The sequence below is a fragment of the Marmota monax genome, unplaced genomic scaffold (assembly GCF_021218885.2).
Source record: "Marmota monax isolate L192 unplaced genomic scaffold, Marmota_monax_Labrador192_F-V1.1 WCK01_AAM20220418_F8-fsc00015, whole genome shotgun sequence".
Taxonomy (NCBI): Eukaryota; Metazoa; Chordata; class Mammalia; order Rodentia; family Sciuridae; genus Marmota; species Marmota monax.
This window is the reverse complement of record NW_026692194.1, coordinates 18,021,158-18,044,420: the sequence shown is the minus strand read 5'-3', so window position 1 is coordinate 18,044,420 and position 23,263 is coordinate 18,021,158. Positions and strand designations below refer to the sequence as shown.

General features: G+C 40.7%; 1 protein-coding gene across 1 annotated transcript in view; it reads right to left on the bottom strand.

Annotated features, from left to right (window-relative positions):
- The window catches only part of Fshr (follicle stimulating hormone receptor), a 171,848-nt gene that overhangs the window by 42,913 nt on the left and 105,672 nt on the right, over positions 1-23,263 (bottom strand). Inside the window, exons 3-4 of the mRNA XM_046422258.2 lie at positions 4,398-4,472; positions 2,196-2,270 (exon numbers count right to left, since the gene is read on the bottom strand). Coding sequence (XP_046278214.1) covers positions 2,196-2,270; positions 4,398-4,472 — 150 coding nt within the window. The remainder of the gene's footprint in view (positions 1-2,195; positions 2,271-4,397; positions 4,473-23,263) is intronic.

The window sequence follows — 23,263 nt, the reverse complement described above, 5'->3', positions numbered from 1 at the left end:
TATTTTCTCTTTCTTTTCTATGCTCCTCCATTAAGTGCAAGGCATATTCCACCCTTCTCTTTTCGAACCCATGCCAGACACTCTAGGTAACAGCTACAGGTCTTAGTGGTCACCATAACACTCTACTCAACATTTACAGGAATTTTCCTGAGGATAGATGGGTGACTAGAAATAATCATTCTGATTAATTCTTTTAGCACTTGGTAATTTGTAAAATATTTTCATATGTAAACATTTTTATGTATAAATTTCACTTGAGGCTCATACAATCCACGTACATTTTAGAAGTTCAGTGATTGGCCTAAGATTCTCAACTGGCATATGATAGAGTCAGATTTTCTGATTCTAAGATTCATGCTTTTCCTATTACCACATATTTCTTCCACTATTGTGTTAGCCTCTGCAGAGAGTCTCTGCCCCTTAAGGAACAAAAGTTCACTTAAGGAGTCATAATCCCAAGCCTCAACCTAAAAAAGACCATGTCTTCTGAGCACACTAGCTATTTAATTTGCAGAGTACAGTTTAAGGTAAAAAGGCAGGGTCCCTTGCTTAAAAATGCTCAGACATTTAAATCTTTCAAAATGGGGATAGCTGAGAGTTGAACCTAGTGTTAGACCCTCTAAGAGGGGGGCCCTTCATGGGTGGTATGCCCCTGAACCCAGCCCGCCTCCGACATGAACGCAGGATCAAATTGCCTTCTTTCTTTGTCAGACCCTTTCTGGGACTCCTTTCAGAAAGCAGGATGCGGACTCTTCTAATAATTCCTCGGCCCCGATTCAGAGAGCTGATGCACACAATGGTCCAGTGTCCTTTATTATACCTGTGCACTCCAGTTCTTAATGACCAAAATTTAGAAATCAAGTCATGATATTTATTGAGCACCTGATGTGATAGGTACTGTGGAAAACTTTCTAAACACTTTAAATGATTGCAAATGTGGTTTCGGGTCTATATCCTTCCATATATTTACACTGCTGTATTGTGACCATGCAGATGCTTCCATCAAGTAGTGGCATTGATTTTTTCATCTCTGTAAACTAGACTGTTCGGTGACCTTCTTTGGCTAACAAAAATGCATCAGAAGAGACCATGTGCTAGTTCAGGGTGTTGGACCAAAGAGGCTTGCACTCTTCAGCTGTCTTTCTTGGAACCCAGGGTTACAGTGGAAACAAGCCTATGCCAACTTGCTGGAAAGGCGCATCACTGGGAGGAGAGCTGAGTCATTCCAACTGAGACCTTCCACAGGATCCAGCCCCCAGCTCATCTGCCAGCTAACTACAGATGCATGACTGAGCTTAGCTGAGGTCAGGCAAACATAGTCCAGATCAGTAGAACCATTCCACTGACCAACACACAGACAGGAGAAAATGAATGGCTGCTGCTTTAAGTATCTTTAGGTGGTGGTTGATCATGTATCATTATTATGTTAGTAAATATACATATGCATCATTATTATTTTCATTCTTTTGACGTGGAAACACATTTTGAGAAGCTAAGTCCTTGCTTGTGATTGGTAACTAGTAAATGGATATTTGCAGAGAGGCTCTTTGTTAATTACTTGATATACTAGAAAATGGATCCAGAAAATTTAGAATCCAGATTCTGATCTATTATTTTGTGAGGCCCATCATAACACTCAGGGCTCTGTCAAGTCTTCTGCTAATTTGAAAGCCATTTGAGTAGAAACAGAGTGTTTTTGCCAATGAGATCAGGCCCAGTGGATGGAGCTCAAAGACCAGAAGTCTCTCTACTGATAAATACCATATTTGTTATTAACCAAAACTTACCAAATGAAACACTGCAATCTCTCAGAGAAAGGAATACATGTATGCAAAACAAGAGAGATAATATCTTTGAGGTCAAGATCACAAACTGAATCATAGCAGAAATTTTGGTTGCATCTCACTAACACTAAATTCTGATTGAGTTTTGTAAGAGGCCTGCATGACGTTCCCATTAATGCAAATGGCATCCCTTATTTCTGTTTTTAAAATGAGAAACAAAATGCAATTATATTAGTGAAATTTGCTCATTAAACTAACATCTACACCAAGTGCCTCCTTACCTCTGCTTCTACCCCCCACCCCATCTGTGATAAAAAGCCGTTATGCCTCAGAGTAGCACCTGGGCATTGTGCTAAAACAAGAATACACAATTTGATAATAGAGATGGTGGTGGAGTATATGAGTTCTTACAGATATCGAAGGTTGGGAAGGTTCTGGAAGGCCTCAGGGTCGATGTACAGCAGGTTGTTGGCCTTTTCAATTCTACTGTAAAAGAGGAAAGTACATGCAAGTGATGTAGACAGTATTTTTCATATTATGCTGAATACATCAATAAATCATTTATCTATTCATTTGCCTACCTATCTATTGTTTCAATAAATATTGAGCAAACTGCAGTGCTTTTTGTTATATTAAACTGTGCAAACTACTAACCCCATCCTATTTAATGCTCACCATTTGGGATCTCCACCAGAGTCATGTCACCCTGAGCAGAGCTGAGTCTTTAACCAGAAAAAACCTCCCCAGGCCAGAGGAAGGTAAAAGGGTGGTGATGATATTAACATGGGAGAATTGAATTTTGGTCTGCAGACAAGAGAGGAGGTAAAAAGAGGGTGTAAAGAAGATGACAGAGGGAGAGGAGGAGAAAGAATGAGGCAGGAAGAGGAGACAGAAATAGGGGTGAAATGATAAAAAAAAAAAAAAACTGATTGAGAGGAAAAACCCAATTGCTATTGGTTGCTATTTGTTGTTAGCTGTGAACTTCAGCAGGGAATAGACCAGTGATTCCTTTCCTGCTACAGACAGAGGCTGTTCTCTCATGGCCCCTGGGATGTGGTGACTTCTGCCCTGTGTTGGCCTGAACTGTGTCCTGATCAATAGTTGGGAGGTGAGCATGTTCATGTTTGGATTTCAACAGAGAGCACACATCTTGTCCACATCTTGCTGGATCAATGTATATCTGCAGAGAGGCTCTTTGTTAATTACTTCCTCCCTGTTTCATTAGCTTTTATGTTGCAGTAACCTGTAGCTGCTTGGATCCAAGTACCAGGCAATTAATCATTTTAAACACAGTCAGTGTTGCATGGGGGTGAGCACCTCTCGATGCAAGGAGGAGATGAAAGAGCCATCTCATTAGCTCCCACTTCCCAGTGGACTGTGTGGAGGGATGACTGCTTGACCATGTCCTGAGGGCTGTCTGCCCTTTGGTTCATTTCTCTGATATGCTCCATGGGTTCCAAGACCCTGTCAGGTCTCCTTTCCCAACCAGGGCAAGAGAAGTCTAAGCAGAGAGAGAAGAAGAGAAGAGGCATGAGGGTAATAACAATGAGGAATAATTAGTGTGGGAAGTAAAGTGGGTCGGAGGAAGAAAAAGGGAGGGAAAGTCTGCCAAAATGGGAAGGCTGATTGTCATTCCTAATCAAACTCTTCCACATATAACAGATGATATATAATATGTATGTATATATTCTATTTGGTTTTGTCCCCTATTGGTATTTGAAAGATCCTAAAATCCTTATTTTTAAAGAATATACAAAGGAGCAAAGATATTTATGATGAAGTCCTTAATCTGCTGTGGATTTGGCTGAATGGCTTTAGACAAACCTCACAACTTCTCTATGCCTTTCATTCCTCATCTGTAAAATGAAGAGAGGGGCTCATTGGCCTTCCTAAATGTGTTCCATGGGAATTTATGAGAGGTTAATAAATGCTCCATGAAAGAAACCTTTCTAGCAACATTAGTTCAGAAACACTTAATACATAATCATCTTGGAGATTCCAAATGTATACTTGCATAAAAAAACTTATTGAAAAGTTTTCCTAGTGAGTGAACTCGTATTATTTGCCTGTGTTTCCTAATCTTATTTGATCATAGAATAATTTTCTTTATTTTTTTTCTTGAACACCTAACAATATGCACAATTTACTTTGGAAAATTTTAGACTAGTCAGTCTCTAAACTCCCTCATGGCCTTGACATTTGACTGATTCTATGAATTAATTTATGATAACTATAGACTGGAATGAAACAGAAGTGGACCAGTGTATTGCTATTAAACTGGAATGTCAGCAAGAGAAAGTAAATTTGGGATATATGTTTGGACTTGGATGCGATGGAGGCGCATTCTCGTAGTCATAGGGTAAGGTTCTCAGGTCTATAATTCAAAAACCATGGGAGGCAGTGAGCCAAGATATTAGGCTCTGGACTGATACCTGGACCACCAGGAAAAGAGACAGAGCTGTACATTTTCAGTTGACTTGGACATATTTTATAATGACAATCTAGAGATATAAGGCAGAACAGAGTCATAGTGTCCCAAGAATACAAGAGAATGCTAAGGCTGTTGCCAGTAATGGCCATGAGATGCCCCCCACCCCTAACTTTCTTGCTTACATTTCATGTAATTTGGGCAGGTTGGAGAATACATCTGCCTCTATCACTTCCAAGACATCATTCTGAGAGATCTCTCTGCAGAGAAAGAAACATAGGTTCAGTTATACTCCATGTAGGTTTTTAGGGTTCAACTAGAGCATTCATAGGGAGGATTCATGAGCTACACAAAACTCCTTTCCTGTCCTCAAAGAAAGCTATAATAATGGAACAAAATGTACTAGATGCTAAGAGTTACAGAAAAATGGGAGAAGGAGTTCAAAGCAGGGGGGCAATTTAGAGATTGTATAGTGTGCAGATATAGAGCCTGAAGCCCTGAGAGGAAAAGAGAAGCCATAGATGGCAAATAAATGGCCCGACGGGATACCAATAAACCTTTATTCATACGAACAGGTGGTAGGCTGCTTTGACCTGTGGTTGTATTTCAATGACCATGCCCTAGACCATGGAGTCGAATCTTCTCTCTGTTAATCTGGCTTTAGAAAATGAGAACTTTGATTTGGTCTCTTCAAACATAGATTTCAATCCTTTTCACCTCCATGCCTTTACCCTAGTGGAAGTTTTGATCACAAGGTCTTTGACATTATTTATGTCTTGGTCTAAAATACCCAGAAAAGATCCTTCAGGTCCCAGCTTTTTGTCTCCTGGAGTAGCTTGAAGGCAGTGGAGAATCAAGTCTACAACATGGAAGCCCAGAGCTTATGAGGACAGAGGGCGGCTTAATCAGTTAATATTTATAAAGCGTCTCGCAGATGGAACGTGCTATTATTAGGCCCCCTGAGAAGACGCTCAGGCAGTTTTAATGCGGCTGCTGAGTGTCTCAGGGACTCGCACAGGCAGTGTGCATCCAAACTGGCTGAAGCATAAGCCTGTCTGCTGGCCTGGGATTTAGCTGAGAGTTCTAGAAAGGCTCAGGAAAAGTCCTGCAGGGCAGGGAAGGGAGAGGCTGGATGGAGGGAGGGTGAGTGAGACAGTGAATAGCAGCCATCTCAGTGAGAGGACTGGAGACACCTGGGACTTGTCAACCCGTGGTGGCAGGGCCCTTCTCCACAAACCCTGTGAGAGAGAAGACAATTTGTGTGACAAAATCTTCTCATATTCTATGATAGCATGGAAAAGACATTTGTTTGAACATCTAAAGGTGCATGGGTTGCATGGGTTGAAAATACAAGGATGGTGGAAGGCAGGGTTTAAGCAGAAGTGACGCCATATTCTATTTCCAGGAGCTATTTCCAGGCTCACTAACAATTAGCCATAGATTTAGTCACCATTCATGGTACTATTTCTATATAGGACATTTCTCTTTACCTGCATTCATCTATTGAGATCACTTACCTGGATTTTTCTTTTCTTTTTTTGGTTCAAATAAACTAGAAAATATTAAAGCAATCAAGAAGCACTTCTAATTTAAATATTTCAGAAGGTATTTTAGAGTCTCAACTTCAGACACAGGAAGGATGGTTGGGTTGGCAGCAGGGCACCTTTGTCCTTGGTTGGGGGAGCAGACACAGGGTGTAGCCATGGAAAGTGCTTTACTGGGAAATTCAGAGTTCTCATTCCAGTTTAATCCAGTTTTGTCTCCATTTCTGTTACCTTTTATTGGGTGTTTACTATTTATCAGTCACTTTACATACATCCTCTCCAATCCTTTGGACATGCCTGTGAAGTTGGCATTTTGGTGTAAGTCAACGGCCCTGCCTATTTGCAGAACCTACTCTGGCTGGCATCAGGGCTCACACATTGCCTCCTATACACTCTGCCTTTCTGAACCTTGGATTCTTCATTGGAAAATGAGGGGATAGGTGAGATGATTTGCCAAGTCCTTTCAAGAACAGTGCAAGGGACCTATGTCCTTCAGGACAGAAGCTGTGCCGAAGGCTTGTTCCCAGAGCTAAAGCTCTCCTTATCTTCTAGGATGGAGCTTCTCAGTCATTAGCACAGCACCAGTCACCTGGGGACCTTGCCAGAATGCTAATTCCCATGGTGAAGACGTGAATGGAACCTGAGGGTCTGCTTTTCTTACGGCTCAAGTCTCAAGACTATCCTTGGAATAGCAAGGTTTTTCAGGGGAATAATAATATCCTGCCAGACTTTTTCCCAACATGTATATCCCTAAGTGGATACAGAAAGCATGGCCAGCAGTCTGGGGACATCCATTCAAGTGGAGTGAATTATTTAGTTTAAAAAATATCTATGTTCTCTCTGGAAACCTTTTCTTTGTCATTACAAAACTTTTTTTTTTCCCTCAGTTAAAGCAGTTCCCACATTGTTTAGTCATTGCTTCTTTCTTTCCTCCCTCTCCTCCTACCTGCTCTCCCTTCCTTTTATTTATTTATTTTTTTAATGTCCCAACCTGACTTTGGGTTCCTAGGTGATATCATATTCCTCTTTATATCTCAGCAATTAGTGGTGAACTATTTTGCATTTAGGGCTCAATAAATGATAGGTAGGTGGACAAATGGCTGATGGTGGGTGAAGGAAGTGTCTTCAGTCCTATGAATGGCATCTGGTAAACTGCAGAGGAGATAAAGTCTGTCTGTGGTACTATTTTATGCCCTTTTTGTTGGCAACATGTCCAACTCCAGCAAATGACAACCAAGCCTAGCTTGTCTATGACTTAGGCTTCTGTCCCAAGGCATTTTATTGTTATCTTTTAATATACAACACACAAGGAACATACACAAGTATTTGAGCTGTTAACTAATAGAGGGATGCCTCTATCCCTCCTTCTCTGTGGTACTGCCTCCCCAGCCCCTTTGCCTGTTAGACAAAGTCCTTGAATTGACAGGGAAGCCACAGAAGAGAAAGGAGGGGAAAGGACTGGGCAGTGAAGGATTTATAAGGCATTTGATTGGGGATTAGAGAAGATGATTTTAAAGGCTCCTTGCATACATGAGATTCCTTGTTGGCATGATGGAGGGGAGAACGTGCTTGCATAAGGTCCTAGGGATTGTGAGGGCATGCTCTCTGGAGTGGATTTCAGGGAATTACGACACTCTCCTTTAGGTTTACATTCTTCTCATCAGTGGAGTGGTATTCATACACAACACAAGTCCATTAGGAAAAGGAGTGGGGTGCTGTGTTTTCCAGTAGGGAGAACGTTAGGGAGTAAATGATTATTTGTAGTATGTAGTCAAGGCCAGCATAAAGTTTCAACCTGGACCAGAGTGATATTAATTCACCCACCATTATAGCTGGTACTCATTTACAAATGCTGGGACTGCTTCATTTTGAGCGGAGTTGCCATTGGTTTTACTGGATAAAGGAAAACTGAAGGGCTCTGACCAGTGGCTAAAGGCCTCATTTGCATTTCCATGACATGAGTTGCAGAACAAGATATAATAAAATATTAAATACTGCTGAGGGTTGAGTATGGTATAGATGTGTCCCCCAAAGCTACCTGTGCTGGAAACTTGGTCCCCAGGGTAATGATGCTGAAAGGTAGTGGAATCTTTAAGGGATGGGGCCTAGTGGGAGGCAATTGGGTCATGACTTCCTATGTGAAGGGATTCATGCTGGTCTCAAAAGGTTGGTTAGGTCTCACAGGAGGGGATTAGTTCTCTGAGAGTAGGTTCTTATAAAACACTGAGCCTGGCCCCTCCCCCTTGTTTCCTTGCTGATATACATGCTCCTTCTGTACATGGCCTGTTCCCTTTTTACTTCTCTGTCATGTTGTGACACAATCAGATGGTGGTGCCATGATATTGGGTCCTTCCAGTAACCAGAATCATGAGCCAAATAAATAAATGATAGGTAGGTGGATACCTATCATTCTTTTCTTTGTATGTTACCCAGCGTCAGGTATTCTGTTATGGCAACACAAAATGGACCGAGACATTCAAAGACACTTCTTTGTGTCCTTTCTGATGTAGAAGATATTCTCCAATCATATGTTCCCCATATTTTTCCTTCTCCAATGCCTCTATCTTTACAGAGCACTTTCCCCCAATATAGTCATAGATTCCTCCCTGACTAGGTACATTAGGGGATTCAATTGCTTTAAAATATTTTTAATATTCACTGAATCAAATTTCTTTCTTTTCTTTTCAATAATCTCAGACTAAATTTAGTTGACTGTTTTCCTTCCCTGAGTCCCTATAGTCTAGCAAACCCTATACTCTATCATAAGCTGTCACATATTACATTAGATTTGCATTCTGGAGATGTACTTTGTAGTTCAAATAAATAAATCTTCCTCTCTAGGCAAGGAACTTCTGGAGGACAGTGACACTGCCTTTCATCTTAGTATTCCTGTTCCCAGCCAAGTGTTTGCTAAGTGAATGAATTATCTTTGAAAGATTATAAAAGATTTTCCAACTTTGTTTTTGTACAATAAAGCTGTGTTCTTGAAAACTTGCAGTAAACAGAGTCTTTGCAAATCAAATTGTGTATTAACACAGGAGGGAAGCTTCTTGTTTAGCAGAATCTTGGAGAGAGATTTTAAAAGAGCGGAGAACTAATTCAACAAATGTTCAACAAATTTGGATTAAGCAGCTTCTGTGTTTTGGGTACTGAGATCAGTGCTGGGAAACTAGAGATGAATAAACTGGGTCCTGAGTTTATCAATCATCTCTAACTCAGAGTCTAGTGCTCTAGGTTTCCTTAATGTGGACTACCTTTCTTTGCTGTGCTACAGTGAAGATGCTGGAAATGAGAAAATGGATTTTTTGCTTATCGCATTTTAATATAATGATATATATATACATATATATGCCATTATAATATACATATATGTATAATATATGGTTTTCTGTATTTCTACCATATCTAGTACTTCAATTCTTCTGGAAATGTGATATATAGTTTTATATATTATTTACACATACAAATATATGGTATATACACATATATGTTTTATATATATGTAAAATATGTAAGTATATACTATTTATATATACATATATGGTATATACTTATATATAATATGTTAATGCATGTAACTAGCTAGTACATTTCCAGAAGAATTGAAGGACAAGACATGGTTGAAATACAAAAACTCACCTATTATACATATATGTTACAGATGTATATATTATAATTATAAAATAAACAATCAAATATTATAAATATATAATACATGTATAATCTATAATAATTATAACATATAACATATAACATGGTTCATTACCTATTAATGCATATGTACTATGTGTTATATAATATATGCATGTATCTTGTACATGATAACACATATATAGTATATGTATAATTTCTTATACTTCTACCATGTCTACACATCAATTCTGGAAATATATAGTTTTAAGTCAGAAAAGAACTGATGAAAATATATCCCAGAAAACTTCATGAAGCTCTGCAAATTGCTCTCCTACTCCCATTTAAAATTCCTTACTGTTAGATTTAGAGACCTTACTATAAGAGTCATGAATTTGAATTGTGCAGCATTTGTCACTAGTTCTATGACTGTTCAGGTTACCAAGCGTCTCTCTGCTTCACTTTCTTTTCTGCAAAATTGGAATGATAACCACTTCACAGGGCTGCCAAAGGGAATAAATAAGGTGGTATGTGTGAAAACACAGTGTTCTTTTTTTTTTTTCCTTTTTTTTAAAATTTTTTATTGTGGGTTGTTCAAAACATTACAAATTTCTTGACATATCATATTCCACACTTTGATTCAAGTGGGTTATGAACTCCCACCTTCACCCCATACACAGATTGCAGAATCACATCAGTTACACATCCATTGATTTACATATTGCCATACTAGTGTCTGTTGTGCTCCGCTGCCTTTCCCATCCTCCACCCTCCCCCCTCCCCACCTCTCCCCTCCCCTCCCCTCCTCCCTCTCTACCCCCTCCACTGTATAACCTTGAGGGTCTCCTTCCATTACCATGCAATTTCCCTTCTCTCTCCCTTTCCCTCCCACCTCTCATCCCTGTTAAACGTTAATCTTCTTCTCCTGCTCTTCGTCCCTATTCTGATCTTAGTTACTCTCCTTATATCAAAGAAGACATTTGGCATTTGTTTTTTAGGGATTGGCTAGCTTCACTTAGCATAATCTGCTCTAATGCCATCCATTTCCCTGCAAATTCTATGATTTTGTCATTTTTTAATGCAGAGTAATACTCCATTGTGTATAAATGCCACATTTTTTTTTATCCATTCATCTATTGAAGGGCATCTAGGTTGGTTCCACAGTCTTGCTATTGTGAACTGTGCTGCTATGAACATCGATGTAGCAGTGTCCCTGTAGCATGCTCTTTTTAGGTCTTTAGGGAATAGACCAAGAAGGGGAATAGCTGGGTCAAATGGTGGCTCCATTCCCAGCTTTCCAAGAAATCTCCATACTGCTTTCCAAATTGGCTGCACCAATCTGCAGTCCCACCAGCAATGTACAAGTGTACCCTTTTCCCCACATCCTCGCCAGCACTTGTTGTTGTTTGACTTCATAATGGCTGCCAATCTTACTGGAGTGAGATGGTATCTTAGGGTGGTTTTGATTTGCATTTCTCTGACAGCTGGAGATGTTGAGCATTTTTTCATGTACTTGTTGATTGACTGTATGTCCTCCTCTGAGAAGTGTCTGTTCAGGTCCTTGGCCCATTTGTTGATTGGGTTGTTTGTTCTCTTATTGTCTAATTTTTTGAGTTCTTTGTATACTCTGGATATTAGGGCTCTATCTGAAGTGTGAGGAGTAAAGATTTGTTCCCAGGGTGTAGGCTCCCTATTTACCTCTTTTATTGTTTCTTTTGCTGAGAAAAAACTTTTTAGTTAGAGTAAGTCCCATTTGTTGATTCTAGTTATTAACTTTTGTGCTATGGGTGTCCTATTGAGGAATTTGGAGCCCGACCCCACCGACTGTAGATCGTAGCCAACTTTTTCTTCTATCAGACGGCGCGTCTCTGATTTGATATCAAGCTCCTTGATCCATTTTGAATTAACTTTTGTGCATGGCGAGAGAAAGGGATTCAGTTTCATTTTGTTGCATATGGATTTCCAGTTTTCCCAGCACCATTTGTTGAAGATGCTATCCTTCCTCCATTGCATGCTTTTAGCCCCTTTATCAAATATAAGGTAGTTGTAGTTTTGTGGATTGGTTTCTGTGTCCTCTATTCTGTACCATTGGTCCACCCGCCTGTTTTGGTACCAGTAACATGCTGTTTTTGTTACTACTGCTCTGTAGTATAGTTTGAAGTCTGGTATCGCTATACCGCCTGATGCACACTTCCTGCTTAGCATTGTTTTTGCTATTCTGGGTCTTTTATTTTTCCATATAAATTTCATGATTGCTTTCTCTATTTCTACAAGAAATGCCGTTGGGATTTTGATTGGCATTGCATTAAACCTATAGAGAACTTTTGGTAATATCGCCATTTTGATGATGTTAGTTCTGCCTATCCATGAACAGGGTATATTTTTCCATCTTCTAAGATCTTCTTCTATTTCTCTCTTTAGGGTTCTGTAGTTTTCACTGTATAAGTCTTTCACCTCTTTTGTTAGGTTGATTCCCAAGTATTTTATTTTATTTGAAGATATTGTGAATGGAGTGGTTGTCCTCATTTCCATTTCAGAGGATTTGTCGCTGATATACAGGAATGCCTTTGATTTATGCGTGTTGATTTTATATCCTGCCACTTTGCTGAATTCATTTATTAGCTCTAATAGTTTCTTTGTAGAGCCTTTTGGGTCTGCTAGGTATAGAATCATGTCATCTGCAAATAGTGATAATTTAAGTTATTCTTTTCCTATTTTTATGCCTTTAATTTCTTTCTTCTAATTGCTCTGGCCAGTGTTTCGAGAACTATGCTGAACAGAAGTGGAGAGAGAGGGCATCCCTGTCTTGTTCCAGATTTTAGAGGGAATGCCTTCAGTTTTTCTCCATTCAGAATGATGCTAGCCTGAGGCTTAGCATAGATTGCTTTTACAATATTGAGGTATGTTCCTGTTATCCCTAGTTTTTCTAGAGTTTTGAACATAAAGGGATGCTGTACTTCGTCAAATGCTTTTTCCGCATCTATCGAGATGATCATATGGTTCTTATTTTTAAGTCTATTGATGTGGTGAATAACATTTATTGATTTCCGTATATTGAACCAGCCTTGCATCCCAGGGATGAATCCTACTTGATCATGGTGTACAATTTTTTTGATATGTTTTTGTATCCGAGTGGCCAGAATTTTGTTGAGGATTTTTGCATCTAGGTTCATTAGAGATATTGGTCTGTAGTTTTCTTTCTTTGAAGTGTCTTTGTCTGGTTTAGGTATCAGGGTGATGTTGGCCTCATAGAATGAATTTGGAAGTTCTCCCTCTTTTTCTATTTCCTGAAGTAGCTTGAAAAGTATTGGTATTAGTTCTTCTTTAAAGGTTTTGTAAAATTCTGCTGTATACCCATCCGGTCCTGGGCTTTTCTTAGTTGGTAGTCTTTTTATGGTTTCTTCTATTTCCTCAATTGATATTGGTCTGTTTAGGTTGTCTATATCCTCCTGACTCAATCTGGGCAGATCATATGATTTAAGAAATTTATCTATGCCTTCACTATCTTCTAATTTATTGGAGTATAAGGATTCAAAATAGTTTTTGATTATCTTCTGTATTTCTGAAGTGTCTGTTGCGATATTGCCTTTTTCATCCCGTATGCTAGTAATTTGAGTTCTCTCTCTTCTTCTCTTCGCTAGCATCGCTAAGGGTCTGTCGATTTTGTTTATTTTTTCAAAGAACCAACTTTTAGTTTTGTCAATTTTTTCAATTGTTTCTTTTGTTTCGATTTCATTAATTTCAGCTCTGATTTTAATTATTTCTTGCCTTCTACTTCTTTTGCTGTTGTTTTGCTCTTCTTTTTCAAGGATTTTGAGATGAAGTATGAGATCATTTATTTGTTGGTTTTTTCTTTTTTTAAGGAATGAACTCCAAGGAATGAATTTTCCTCTTAGAACTGCTTTCAATGTGTCCTATAGATTCCGATATGTTGTGTCTGTGTTTTCATTTATCTCTAAGAATTTTTTAATTTCCTCCTTGATGTCTTCTATAACCCATTGATCATTCAGTAACCTATTGTTCATTCTCCAAGTGATGTATGCTTTTTCCTTCCTTCTTTTATCGTTGATTTTCAGTTTCATTCCATTATGATCAGATAAGATGCATGGTATTATCTCTACTCCTTTATATTGTCTAAGCGTTGCCCTGTGACATAATATATGATCTATTTTTGAGAAGGATCCATGTGCTGCTGAGAAAAAAGTGTAACTGCTTGATGTTGGGTGGTATATTCTATATATGTCAATTAAGTCTAGGTTATTAATTGTGTTATCGAGTTCTACAGTTTCCTTATTCAACTTTTGTTTGGAAGATCTGTCCAGTGGCGAGAGAGGTGTGTTGAAATCTCCCATGATTATGGTATGGTGGTCTATTAGACTCTTGAACTTGAGAAGAGTTTGTTTGACGAACATAGCTGCACCATTGTTTGGGGCATAAATATTTATGATTGTTATGTCTTGTTGGTGTATGGTTCCCTTAAGCAGTATGTAGTGTCCCTCTTTATCCCTTTTGATTAACTTTGGCTTGAAATCTATTTTATTTGATATGAGTATGGACACTCCTGCTTGTTTCCGAAGTACATATGAGTGATATGATTTTTCCCAACCTTTCACCTTCAGCCTATGTATGTCTTTTCCTATCAAATGCGTCTCCTGTAGGCAGCATATTGTTGGGTCTTGTTTTGTGATCCATTCTACTAGCCTGTGTCTCTTAATTGGTGAGTTTAAGCCATTAACATTTAGGGTTATTATTGAGATATGGGTTGTTCTTCCAGCCATATTTGTTTATTTCTGTTACTAAACATGGTTTGTTTTCCTCTTTGATTATTTCCCCCCCCTTTACTGTCCTACCTCCCACTGTTGGTTTTCATTGTTATTTTCCATTTCCTCTTCCTGTAATGCTTTGGCGAGGATGTTTTGAAGAGATGGTTTTCTAGCTGCGAATTCTTTAAACTTTTGTTTATCGTGGAAGGTTTTAATTTCATCTTCCATCCTGAAGCTTAATTTCGCTGGATACACAATTCTTGGTTGGAACCCATTTTCTTTCAGTGTTTGAAATATGTTATTCCAGGATCTTCTAGCTTTCAGAGTCTGTGTTGAAATATCAGCTGTTATCCTGATTGGCTTACCCCTAAATGTAATCTGCTTCCTTTCTCTTGTAGCTTTTAAAATTCTCTCCTTATGCTGTATGTTGGGCATCTTCATTATAATGTGTCTAGGTGTGGATCTCTTATGATTTTGCACATTCGGTGTCCTGTAGGCTTCTAGGATTTGGGATTCTGTCTCATTCTTCAAGTCTGGGAAGTTTTCTCATATTATTTCATTGAATAGACTGCTCATTCCTTTGGTTTGGAGCTCTGTACCTTCCTGTATCCCAATGACTCTTAAATTTGGTCTCTTAATGTTATCCCATATTTCTTGGATGTTCTGCTCATGGTTTCTTAACAGTCTTGCTGAGCTGTCTATGTTCTTTTCCAGTTGAAATACTTTGTCTTCATTGTCTGATGTTCTATCTTCTAAGTGTTCTACTCTGCTAGTAGTATTCTCCATTGAGTTTTTAAGTTGGTTTATTGCTTCCTGCATTTCTAGGATTTCTGTTTGTTGGTTTTTTATAACCTCTATCTCCCTGTAAAGTTGATCCTTTGCTTCCTGGATTTGTTTGCGTAATTCATTGTCGAAGTGATCTTTCATTGTCTGATTTTGCTGTTTAATGTCTTCCTTGATACTCCAGATCATCTGAAGCATGTATATCCTGAATTCTTTATCTGACATTCCATCTGCTGCAGCTGTTACCTCTTCTAAAGTTGCGTTGACCTGCATTGCTTGTGGTCCTTTCTTTCCTTGTCTTTTCATACTGCTTGCGTATCTTTCCTGCAGGCGCGGGCGGCGGCTCTGCTCTCTCCTTATTCCAATTGGGGTGTCGTGACTACCACGCCGGCAGGTCACTGGGCCTGTTCTGGGCGCTGGCGGCGGCTCTGTTCTGCCCCTACTCCAATTGGGGTGACGAGTGTACCACGCCGGCAGGCCACCGGGCCTGATCCGCCGGTCAGTTGCAGGTTTGCCTACCCTGCAGGCGCGGGCGGCGGCTCTACTCTGCCCCTACTCCAAATGGGGTGACGTGTCTGTCGTACCGGCAGGCCACTGGGCTTGTCCCGCTGGTCGGTCGCAGATCTGCCCACCTTTCGGGCACGGGTGGAGGCTCTGCTCTGCCCCTACTCCAATTGGGGTGTCGTGACTACCCCGCCTGCAGGACGCTGGGCCTGTTCCTGGCACGGGCGGCGACTCTGCTCTGCCTCTACTCCAATTAGGGTGGTGTGTGTACCGCGCCGGCAGGCTCCTGGGCCTGATCTGCTGGTCTGTCGCAGGTCTGCCTACCTTGGAGGCGCGGGCGGCGGATCTGCCCTGCCCCTCCTACCACGCCTGCGGACCCCTGGGCCTGCTGCAGGTTGGTCACAGGTCTGCTCACCCTGCGGGCACGGGTGGCGGTTCCGCTCCGCCCCCACTCCAATTGGGGTCACGTGGCCACCACACCGGCAGGGCCTGATCCGGGCGTGGGAGAAGGATCTGCTCTGCCCCTACTCCAGTTGGGGTGACGTGTGTACCACACTGGCAGGCCACTGGGCCTGACCCGCCAGTCTGTCACAGGTCTGTTTACCTTGCAAGCGCCAACGGTGGCTCTGCCCTGCCCCTCCTACCACGCCCATGTACCACTGGGTTGCGGGTCTGCCCACCTTGCTGGTGCGGGTGGCGGCTCCGCTCAGCCCCCTCTCCAATTGTGGTCACGCGGTCACCACGCTGGCGAGCCGCTGGGCCTGCTCCAGGCGCTGGCGGCGGCCCGGTTCCTCCCCTCTGGCTTGACGACAAATTGAGGAGACTCGGGTGTCTGTGCCTCACCCCCCCACCAGGAGACCAACTGTTTCTGTCGCCGCTGGTATTGATGAAGTTCTCTCCTCCGCCGCTTTCTGATGACATCAGATCTCTGCCATGTTGGTATCCTATGCGAATGGCAGCATTTCGTTCCCCTTGCCGGGCAACCAAAGCAACGGGTGAGTCCTGACCGGCCCTCAGCAGGACCCGGACCGAGAAGCAGTTTCCCACAGTGTTCTTCCATGGTAAACACAGACATAACTGTGCCTGCCCGACGGCCTTCCTTCTTGTCTTTGTGGAGTTTATGGCTGAGTTATCAGAAGCTATTGGGCTGCATAGCCAATGTACTGGGGAATAACTGTGCTAAGTGAAGGTCCTAAACCCTTCTTTAAGCTTTAAACAGAGGAATTCAGGTTATTCCTCTTGTTTAGATCATTTCAATTCTTCAACTGGGCTATGGTAGTATCCCATAGTGACCCCATTCTGAGACTTGCAGTAAGACTAGCCATCCATGTGTTCTATTGGCCATAACGATGAGAGCAGGCAGAGCACATAGGTGCCTCCTGGATCATCCCACCACTGAAGTCAGAACCTAAAGATCATGCTGTTCCTCTAGGAAAAGGGTCAATACAGGGTGGGACAAGTTGTCAAGGTGTGGTAAGAATATTGCCAAAGGGCTCTTCCCACCTCCCAGTTGGCAGAAAGTCAGTCCCTTCCTTTTCTAGAATATCTGAGACTGTTTTGCCTTCCCAGATCTGTTTCTTTATCAGGGGCAAGTGAGTCTTTACTAAAGATGCTCTAAAGATGTCCTCCAAATGACACAGAAATTTCTAATCAGCCACAGTGTCTAAGCCTAACTCATCCATCTGAATTTAACTCATTATTTTATTAAAAATTTGTTCTACTTGTATATACATGACAGTGGAGTGTGTTTTAACATATTATACATACACAGGATATAACTGCCCATTTTTGTGGTTGTACATACGTGAAACCTGATATGAAATACTGGTTGTGTATTCATATATGAACATAGAAAAGTTATGTTGGATTAATTCCACTGTCTTTCCTATTCCCATCCCTCCTCCCTTCCCTTCATTCCCCTTTGTCTAATCCAATGAACTTCTATTGTCCCCCCAAACCCCTTACTGTATGTTTGCATACACATATCAGAGAGAAATTTGGGCCTTTGGTTTTTTGGGATTGGGTCTCATTCACTTTCAAATACATCAACAATGAACTATTGTGTCCATTTTATTTTTATCTTGATTTGAATACTAAGTCATCTTCATTTTTAAAGTATTTCCCTTGTTTCCCCCAGCAAATGAAGAAAGGGACTAAAAATCACTATCATAATAGCTAACATTTATTAAGTACTTACTATGACAGGCAATTTTTCTGTGCTTCAAATTTATTAGGTTGTTGATCCTCACAACAGCCCAATGAGGAAAGTACCATCTTTAGCCCCTTTTACAGAAGAGGAAAAAGAGATACATATAGGTTAACTAATTTCCCCAATCACACCCAGCCACTGTGTGAAGTCAACCTGGAATATAGACCTATAATTTGGGGAATCTCAAAAGGATGGCAGAAATCAGCTAGTTTTTAATGACTAAAAAAAAAAACCAACCAAACAAAAAACCAACTTCCATTTCAGAGAATCCTGTTGCTTTTTTAAAAATTTCTAACATGGTAGAAATCTTGGGGAGCAATATTCCCACAACTTAACTATACACACCCCTCCCTCCATGATGCAGAGTACTTGAGTTCTGGCAAGGCTTTTATGTGAGTTCACATGCAAATTTACCTTCTTCAGATAAATCAAAGTTCCAAGCAGCAAATCATACAATAAGTGCCTTTTTAGCACATTTTAAGTGCAAGTATATAGCAGATAAGACAGTGAAAAGTACTGCTCTTGCTTTCTAAGACTCTGCAGTTTAGTTGCATAAAAGTCACATGCATGAAAAGTTGAGAATGCAAAGTCAATAGAACAGAGTGGGGGAAAGAAGAATGCCAAATGCCAAGCTCAGAGATGGGTAAATAGTTGGGAGTTGACAATTTTATTATTTTTCCCCCTCATGCCCTTTGAAATTATCATAATCATGGCTCTTTGCAATTTCTGCCAGACCAGCAGTTCTTAACTGCTTTAGCATCTTGCAAGCTTTCCTGGTTGAAGTCTCCTTATTCCCAGACCCCTTCAGGTAGGACCTCTTTGCTAATGAATCACATCACCAAAATAAGCTTCCCTCTTGGATCAGAGTCCCATGTCTGTAGCTGCCCATGGCAGCCTGTCCTGTGAACTCTTCATGAACAGCAAGTCCAAAGCAGGCAGATTGTTTTCCATGCCTACCATTTTTCCTTCCTTGATCCCAACTCCATGTCAACAGCGCCATCTGACATCTCTGTTGATTCACTGGACCAACTCCAGTGTTTAATCCTGAGGTTATCTCTGACTTCTCTTCATCATTTAGTGTCCGAGCAGATCCTAATTCCTCTCAATGACTTTTTTTTTTCAGGATTTCTTGCAAATGTCCCTTCAATTCCAACCATCATTATCATAATTATGGCTTTCTGAATTTCTACCAAATCAGTAGTTCTTAACAGTCTTTTGGTGTCTTAGGAGTGATTTGATGTGGGTCATGGGTCATTGTTTTTCAAACAAATTAAGTGCCCCACTGATTTACATAGAAATTTGGAATAGTTTCTAGGTTAGGTGTACAATACGTGAGACTATAAGAACAGAGTGGTGTGCAAGTTGGTGGTATATGAGTCCATGTCTGCCCGGTACTTAGGCTTGGCAGCTATATGTAAAATTGTCATTTGGGAAAACAAATGGAATTAAAAGAGGATGATAAAAAGGGAAGTGGGGAGAGAGATTTTCTAGGGGTAGAACCAGATTAATGTTGGAAGCTAAAAAACGTAGACAGTTGTTTTGTTAGTCTATGTGTGCTTATCAGAAATTGTTTAAACAAGAATTCTCTGTTATTAGTAATGAAAGATGAGTTTGTAAGGTAGCAAGGGAGTGATTGTTGTAGATAAGAAAGGAAAGCGATGTTAATTGGGTCACTTGGTTTCAGAGTGGCCTATCTGCTTTGGCAGAGGTCTAAGAAAGGGAAGTGGGAGTATAGAGCATCTTTTGATACATGAAGGATGGGTAACTAACTGTCTATAGGCTCAGGACACTTGTAAGCTTGAGCTGTGTAATTTGAGGCTGCAGGAATAATGATGATGGTGATAATAATTAACCTTTATTAGACATTTGCCATGTAGTAAGCATAGTACTAAATGCTCTTTGTGAGTAATCTCACTAATGGTCTTGTTTCCTCAGGACTCTGCTGATTTTTCATTTTGTCTCAGTTCATGTTCACATGTGAGTGGCAGCATGAACCTGGAATTTGAATTCAGATTCAAATTCTAGCTTTATCATTGCCTGGTTTTATGACCTCAGACAAGTCAATTAATACTATGATACTTGTTTATTTTAATGGGGTAATTATATCTACCTTTTAGGGTTTTTTTTGTTTTTTAAAGAATTATGGAGATAATATATGGCATGAAAGAGATTTACTTGTCTTCCAAAAATCTATTTTCTCCCTCTCATTCCCGCAAGCACAGCTAGAGTATGTTTCTTAGCCAATTTTGCTGTTAGGTTGTAGTGTGTGAGAAGAAAGCCTCCTTCCCTGTGGAACGTGAGCAGGAGTGATGTACTACCCCTGTGCTTCTCTGCACCATCTCCCTCTATAAGCTGTCCACTGGAAGTGCTTGAAAGGCAGAATTGAAGATGGCAAAGCTGCTGTTGTTCTGAGATCCTGAATAGAATGCAGAAGGATACTACCCCACACTACTAGATGAGAAAAAGAAACTTATTCTTTAAGTCCTTAACATTTTGGAGTTTGTTGTTGTCATCTATCATACTCTCAGACTGAAGAGTCCAACAGCCTACATAGTAACTAGTTCTTCTCCACCAATGTCCTTCCCAAGAGGACAGGATAAGAGTTTCATACCTACCATCTTGTAAAAAGTGAGCATGTTGGGAAGTGGGCATGTTCTTATTGGCTGTTTAGTTAGGAGTCATAGAGGAGTACTGCTTGGCCAATTACAAGAAAACAAATAACAGTAGCAAAAAATAATCCTTTTGAAACTGAATCTCTGACTCATTTAGCCACAGACCATGCTTCCTCCAAGACACAGCGCTGGCTCCCTGTGATGGTATCACCTGGCTGCTGTGGTGAGCTGTGTGGCTGCTGATCATTAATATCTGGGCTCTTGACTTCTTTTCTTCCCTTTTCAATTATTTCATGAAAAAGAAGGAAAACAAAACAAAACACAAAAACCTTCAGCCGGCTGTAAAGAACAACTTCTTAATAACGGGACTTCTGAATTCATTAGCACACACAGCTTAGGAGGGAGTTCAGGTTAAGAAATTCCAGTAATGCAGAGCTGCATGAGGCAAGGTCTCTTAAATGGGCTACAGGGAGCCCTTCATCACTTTGGGCAAATCACTGGAGCTGTCTGAGATCCATTTTCCACTGTAGGATGTTGCTAAGGCCCTCTGTCCCTCAGTACACTGTGTCTTCAATCCTGTGTAGTTGGCTGGGCTGTTGAAGATTATATGAATAATGCATGTCATACGCTGGGGGAAAAGCACACAGTGCTATGCAAAGGTCAGGTGGCTTACTATTATTTTTCTTACTTCATTGGAGTCAGAAGACCTAGGTTCTAGTCGTGGCTCTGCCACTAATTAACCATTCTCCTTGAGTCAAATCAGTTACCGTCTCTGGGCCTTTGCTTCTCATCTATAAAACAATACTGCTGATCCAAATGATCTCCAGCGTCCTTTCTAGCCCTAGAATTCTGTGATTTTAATTATTTCTGTGATTCTGTTTTTAGAAGGCAGCCAGCCACATCATAGGCAGTGCCCCGTGACAGCTAGCTTCCATTTCTAACAAGCTGGGGCAGGGTGAGGCTCCACGAAGCATCTTTTCAAGACACTGTGACTATTCCTTTGAGAGGCAGCTCTGTGGCAGACCCAGCAGGGACTGGCAACAGGGTAGCCTACAGAACCATTGTTTCTAAGCCCGGAACAAAGTGAGAAAGTACCCCAGCCTGAGCCATTATCCTCTTGAAGGTACTGTGTATTTTATTTGTAGATGGCTTATAGAGGCTTATAGATGGCTCATAGCTTACAGAGGGCTCCATTGGTACCTCCTATAAGCCAGTATTGGTTTTCTTCTTCCTTGACATGTGTCTTCAACCTCTTTGCCAAAGAAACAGCCAGTGTGTGTATGTGTGAGAGAGATTACAGGCCAACCTGCCCACTGCTTTCAGCCCACAGCACCCCAAAACCTGCCTCCATATTTCTCTTTGGGTTTATTGTGCCTTATCGCTAACCTCACCACACCTATAACATAATCCTCCCTCCCCCACCTGCCTTTCCTCCTCCTTATACCTTATAAAAGCCTCTCTTTTTACTCTGTAATTCATAATTACTCCATCTTTTATGCCCCTCCATTTTCCACCTCATTAACTCTCATTCTTGGCATGAAAGTGTTTCCTTTATGAGCCACATCGAAGGAACAACAGGAGCTCACATTTGGCTGCTTCTGAATTTAAGTCACATGGATGGCCTTGCCTTCCTCTTTGGAATACTTGAAGGTAGCACCCTTATAAACACCTGGTTATGGAGCTGTTGTTTGTCCTGCCCTTTGCGAAATGCAGAAATTTGGAAGACGTGCTCGCTGATACCACATCTAATTGACTTCTCTATCTGTTTTTGAGCAGTAGATTCTCCCCACCCCACCCTTCCTTGGTAGCTCTAAGGCCTTCCTCTGCCTCATGTGGGTCCCAAATTGTCTACATTTTTATGGCAAAAGGACCCGCATACTCAGGAAGAACACATGAAAGGTTTTAAAACTTCCTATTTTATGAGACTTTGTCACTGTCTAGAGAAAAATGTCATCAATTGAGGGAGGGATATAGGGAGGTATGAGAAGAATAAATTCTCTTTAATATGATTCTTTGAATTCAGCTGATTAAGTCTACCCAAGATGCCAGAAATCATCAACCTAGTTCAGTATATGCTCAGGCCTTTTGTGTGCTTTGGATCCCTTTCTTTAAGCTCAGAGAATAGCAAAACAAACCACAGAGTTGTTCCCATTGAGGAAGGAGGATGCTGACCATGTGGGGACAAAAGGCCCAGATTCCCTTCCTGGTGTCTTCTGAGTATCTGAGGGGCTCTTCTGTACTGCTCTGGTTGTGCATAATGTAATTCTCAAACACACACTTGGCCTTTGCCAAAATACTTCCGAGTAATGGTGATCCTGTTAGAAAGAAAATTTTAAAAAATTTTTCCAATGCTCCTAAAATTAGAATTTCAGATAATCCACAAAGGAAGGGAACTATCAGCTATCTTCCAGTTTTATTTTCCTATACATGCCTCTTTTTTTTTTTAAAGCAAAGTGACAAAGTCATAGTAAACTGTAATTGCATGGCTAATTAATAATTGAGTCTGTCTAGGTTAACAGGCTCTTTACCTTTGATAGTAGAAGTGTGTTTTCATAAATGCACCAAAATTTCATGACATGAGTCTTCTTGCTGGAGCTGTAGAACCAGTGAGTTAAGGCTTGTACTTCCAGGGAAAGGAGGGCCTAGTTTTTGAGCCAGGCAGAAGAAGGGCAGCATCGAAGACCCACATAAATACTCACTAGCTGTGTGAAGCTGGCAAAGCTACTTAGCCTCTCTGAGCCTGTTTCCTCATCTTTGAAATGAGGATAATGGTATTTACCTTGTGAGAATTATGTACATTAAATAGTTATGCGTTAGGTATCTGAAGCTTAGGAAGTACTAAAGAACTGGCTCTTATTGTCATTGTTATTTTCTACTAGAGACTAATCTTTGTTACATTCATGGTTTATATAAGCCTTCAAGAAGCTTCTAGGAAATCGTACAAAATTTTCTGCGATGCATTGTAACCAAAAAGACCAATTTTCAAGGTTTCCTGGAATCTGCCTA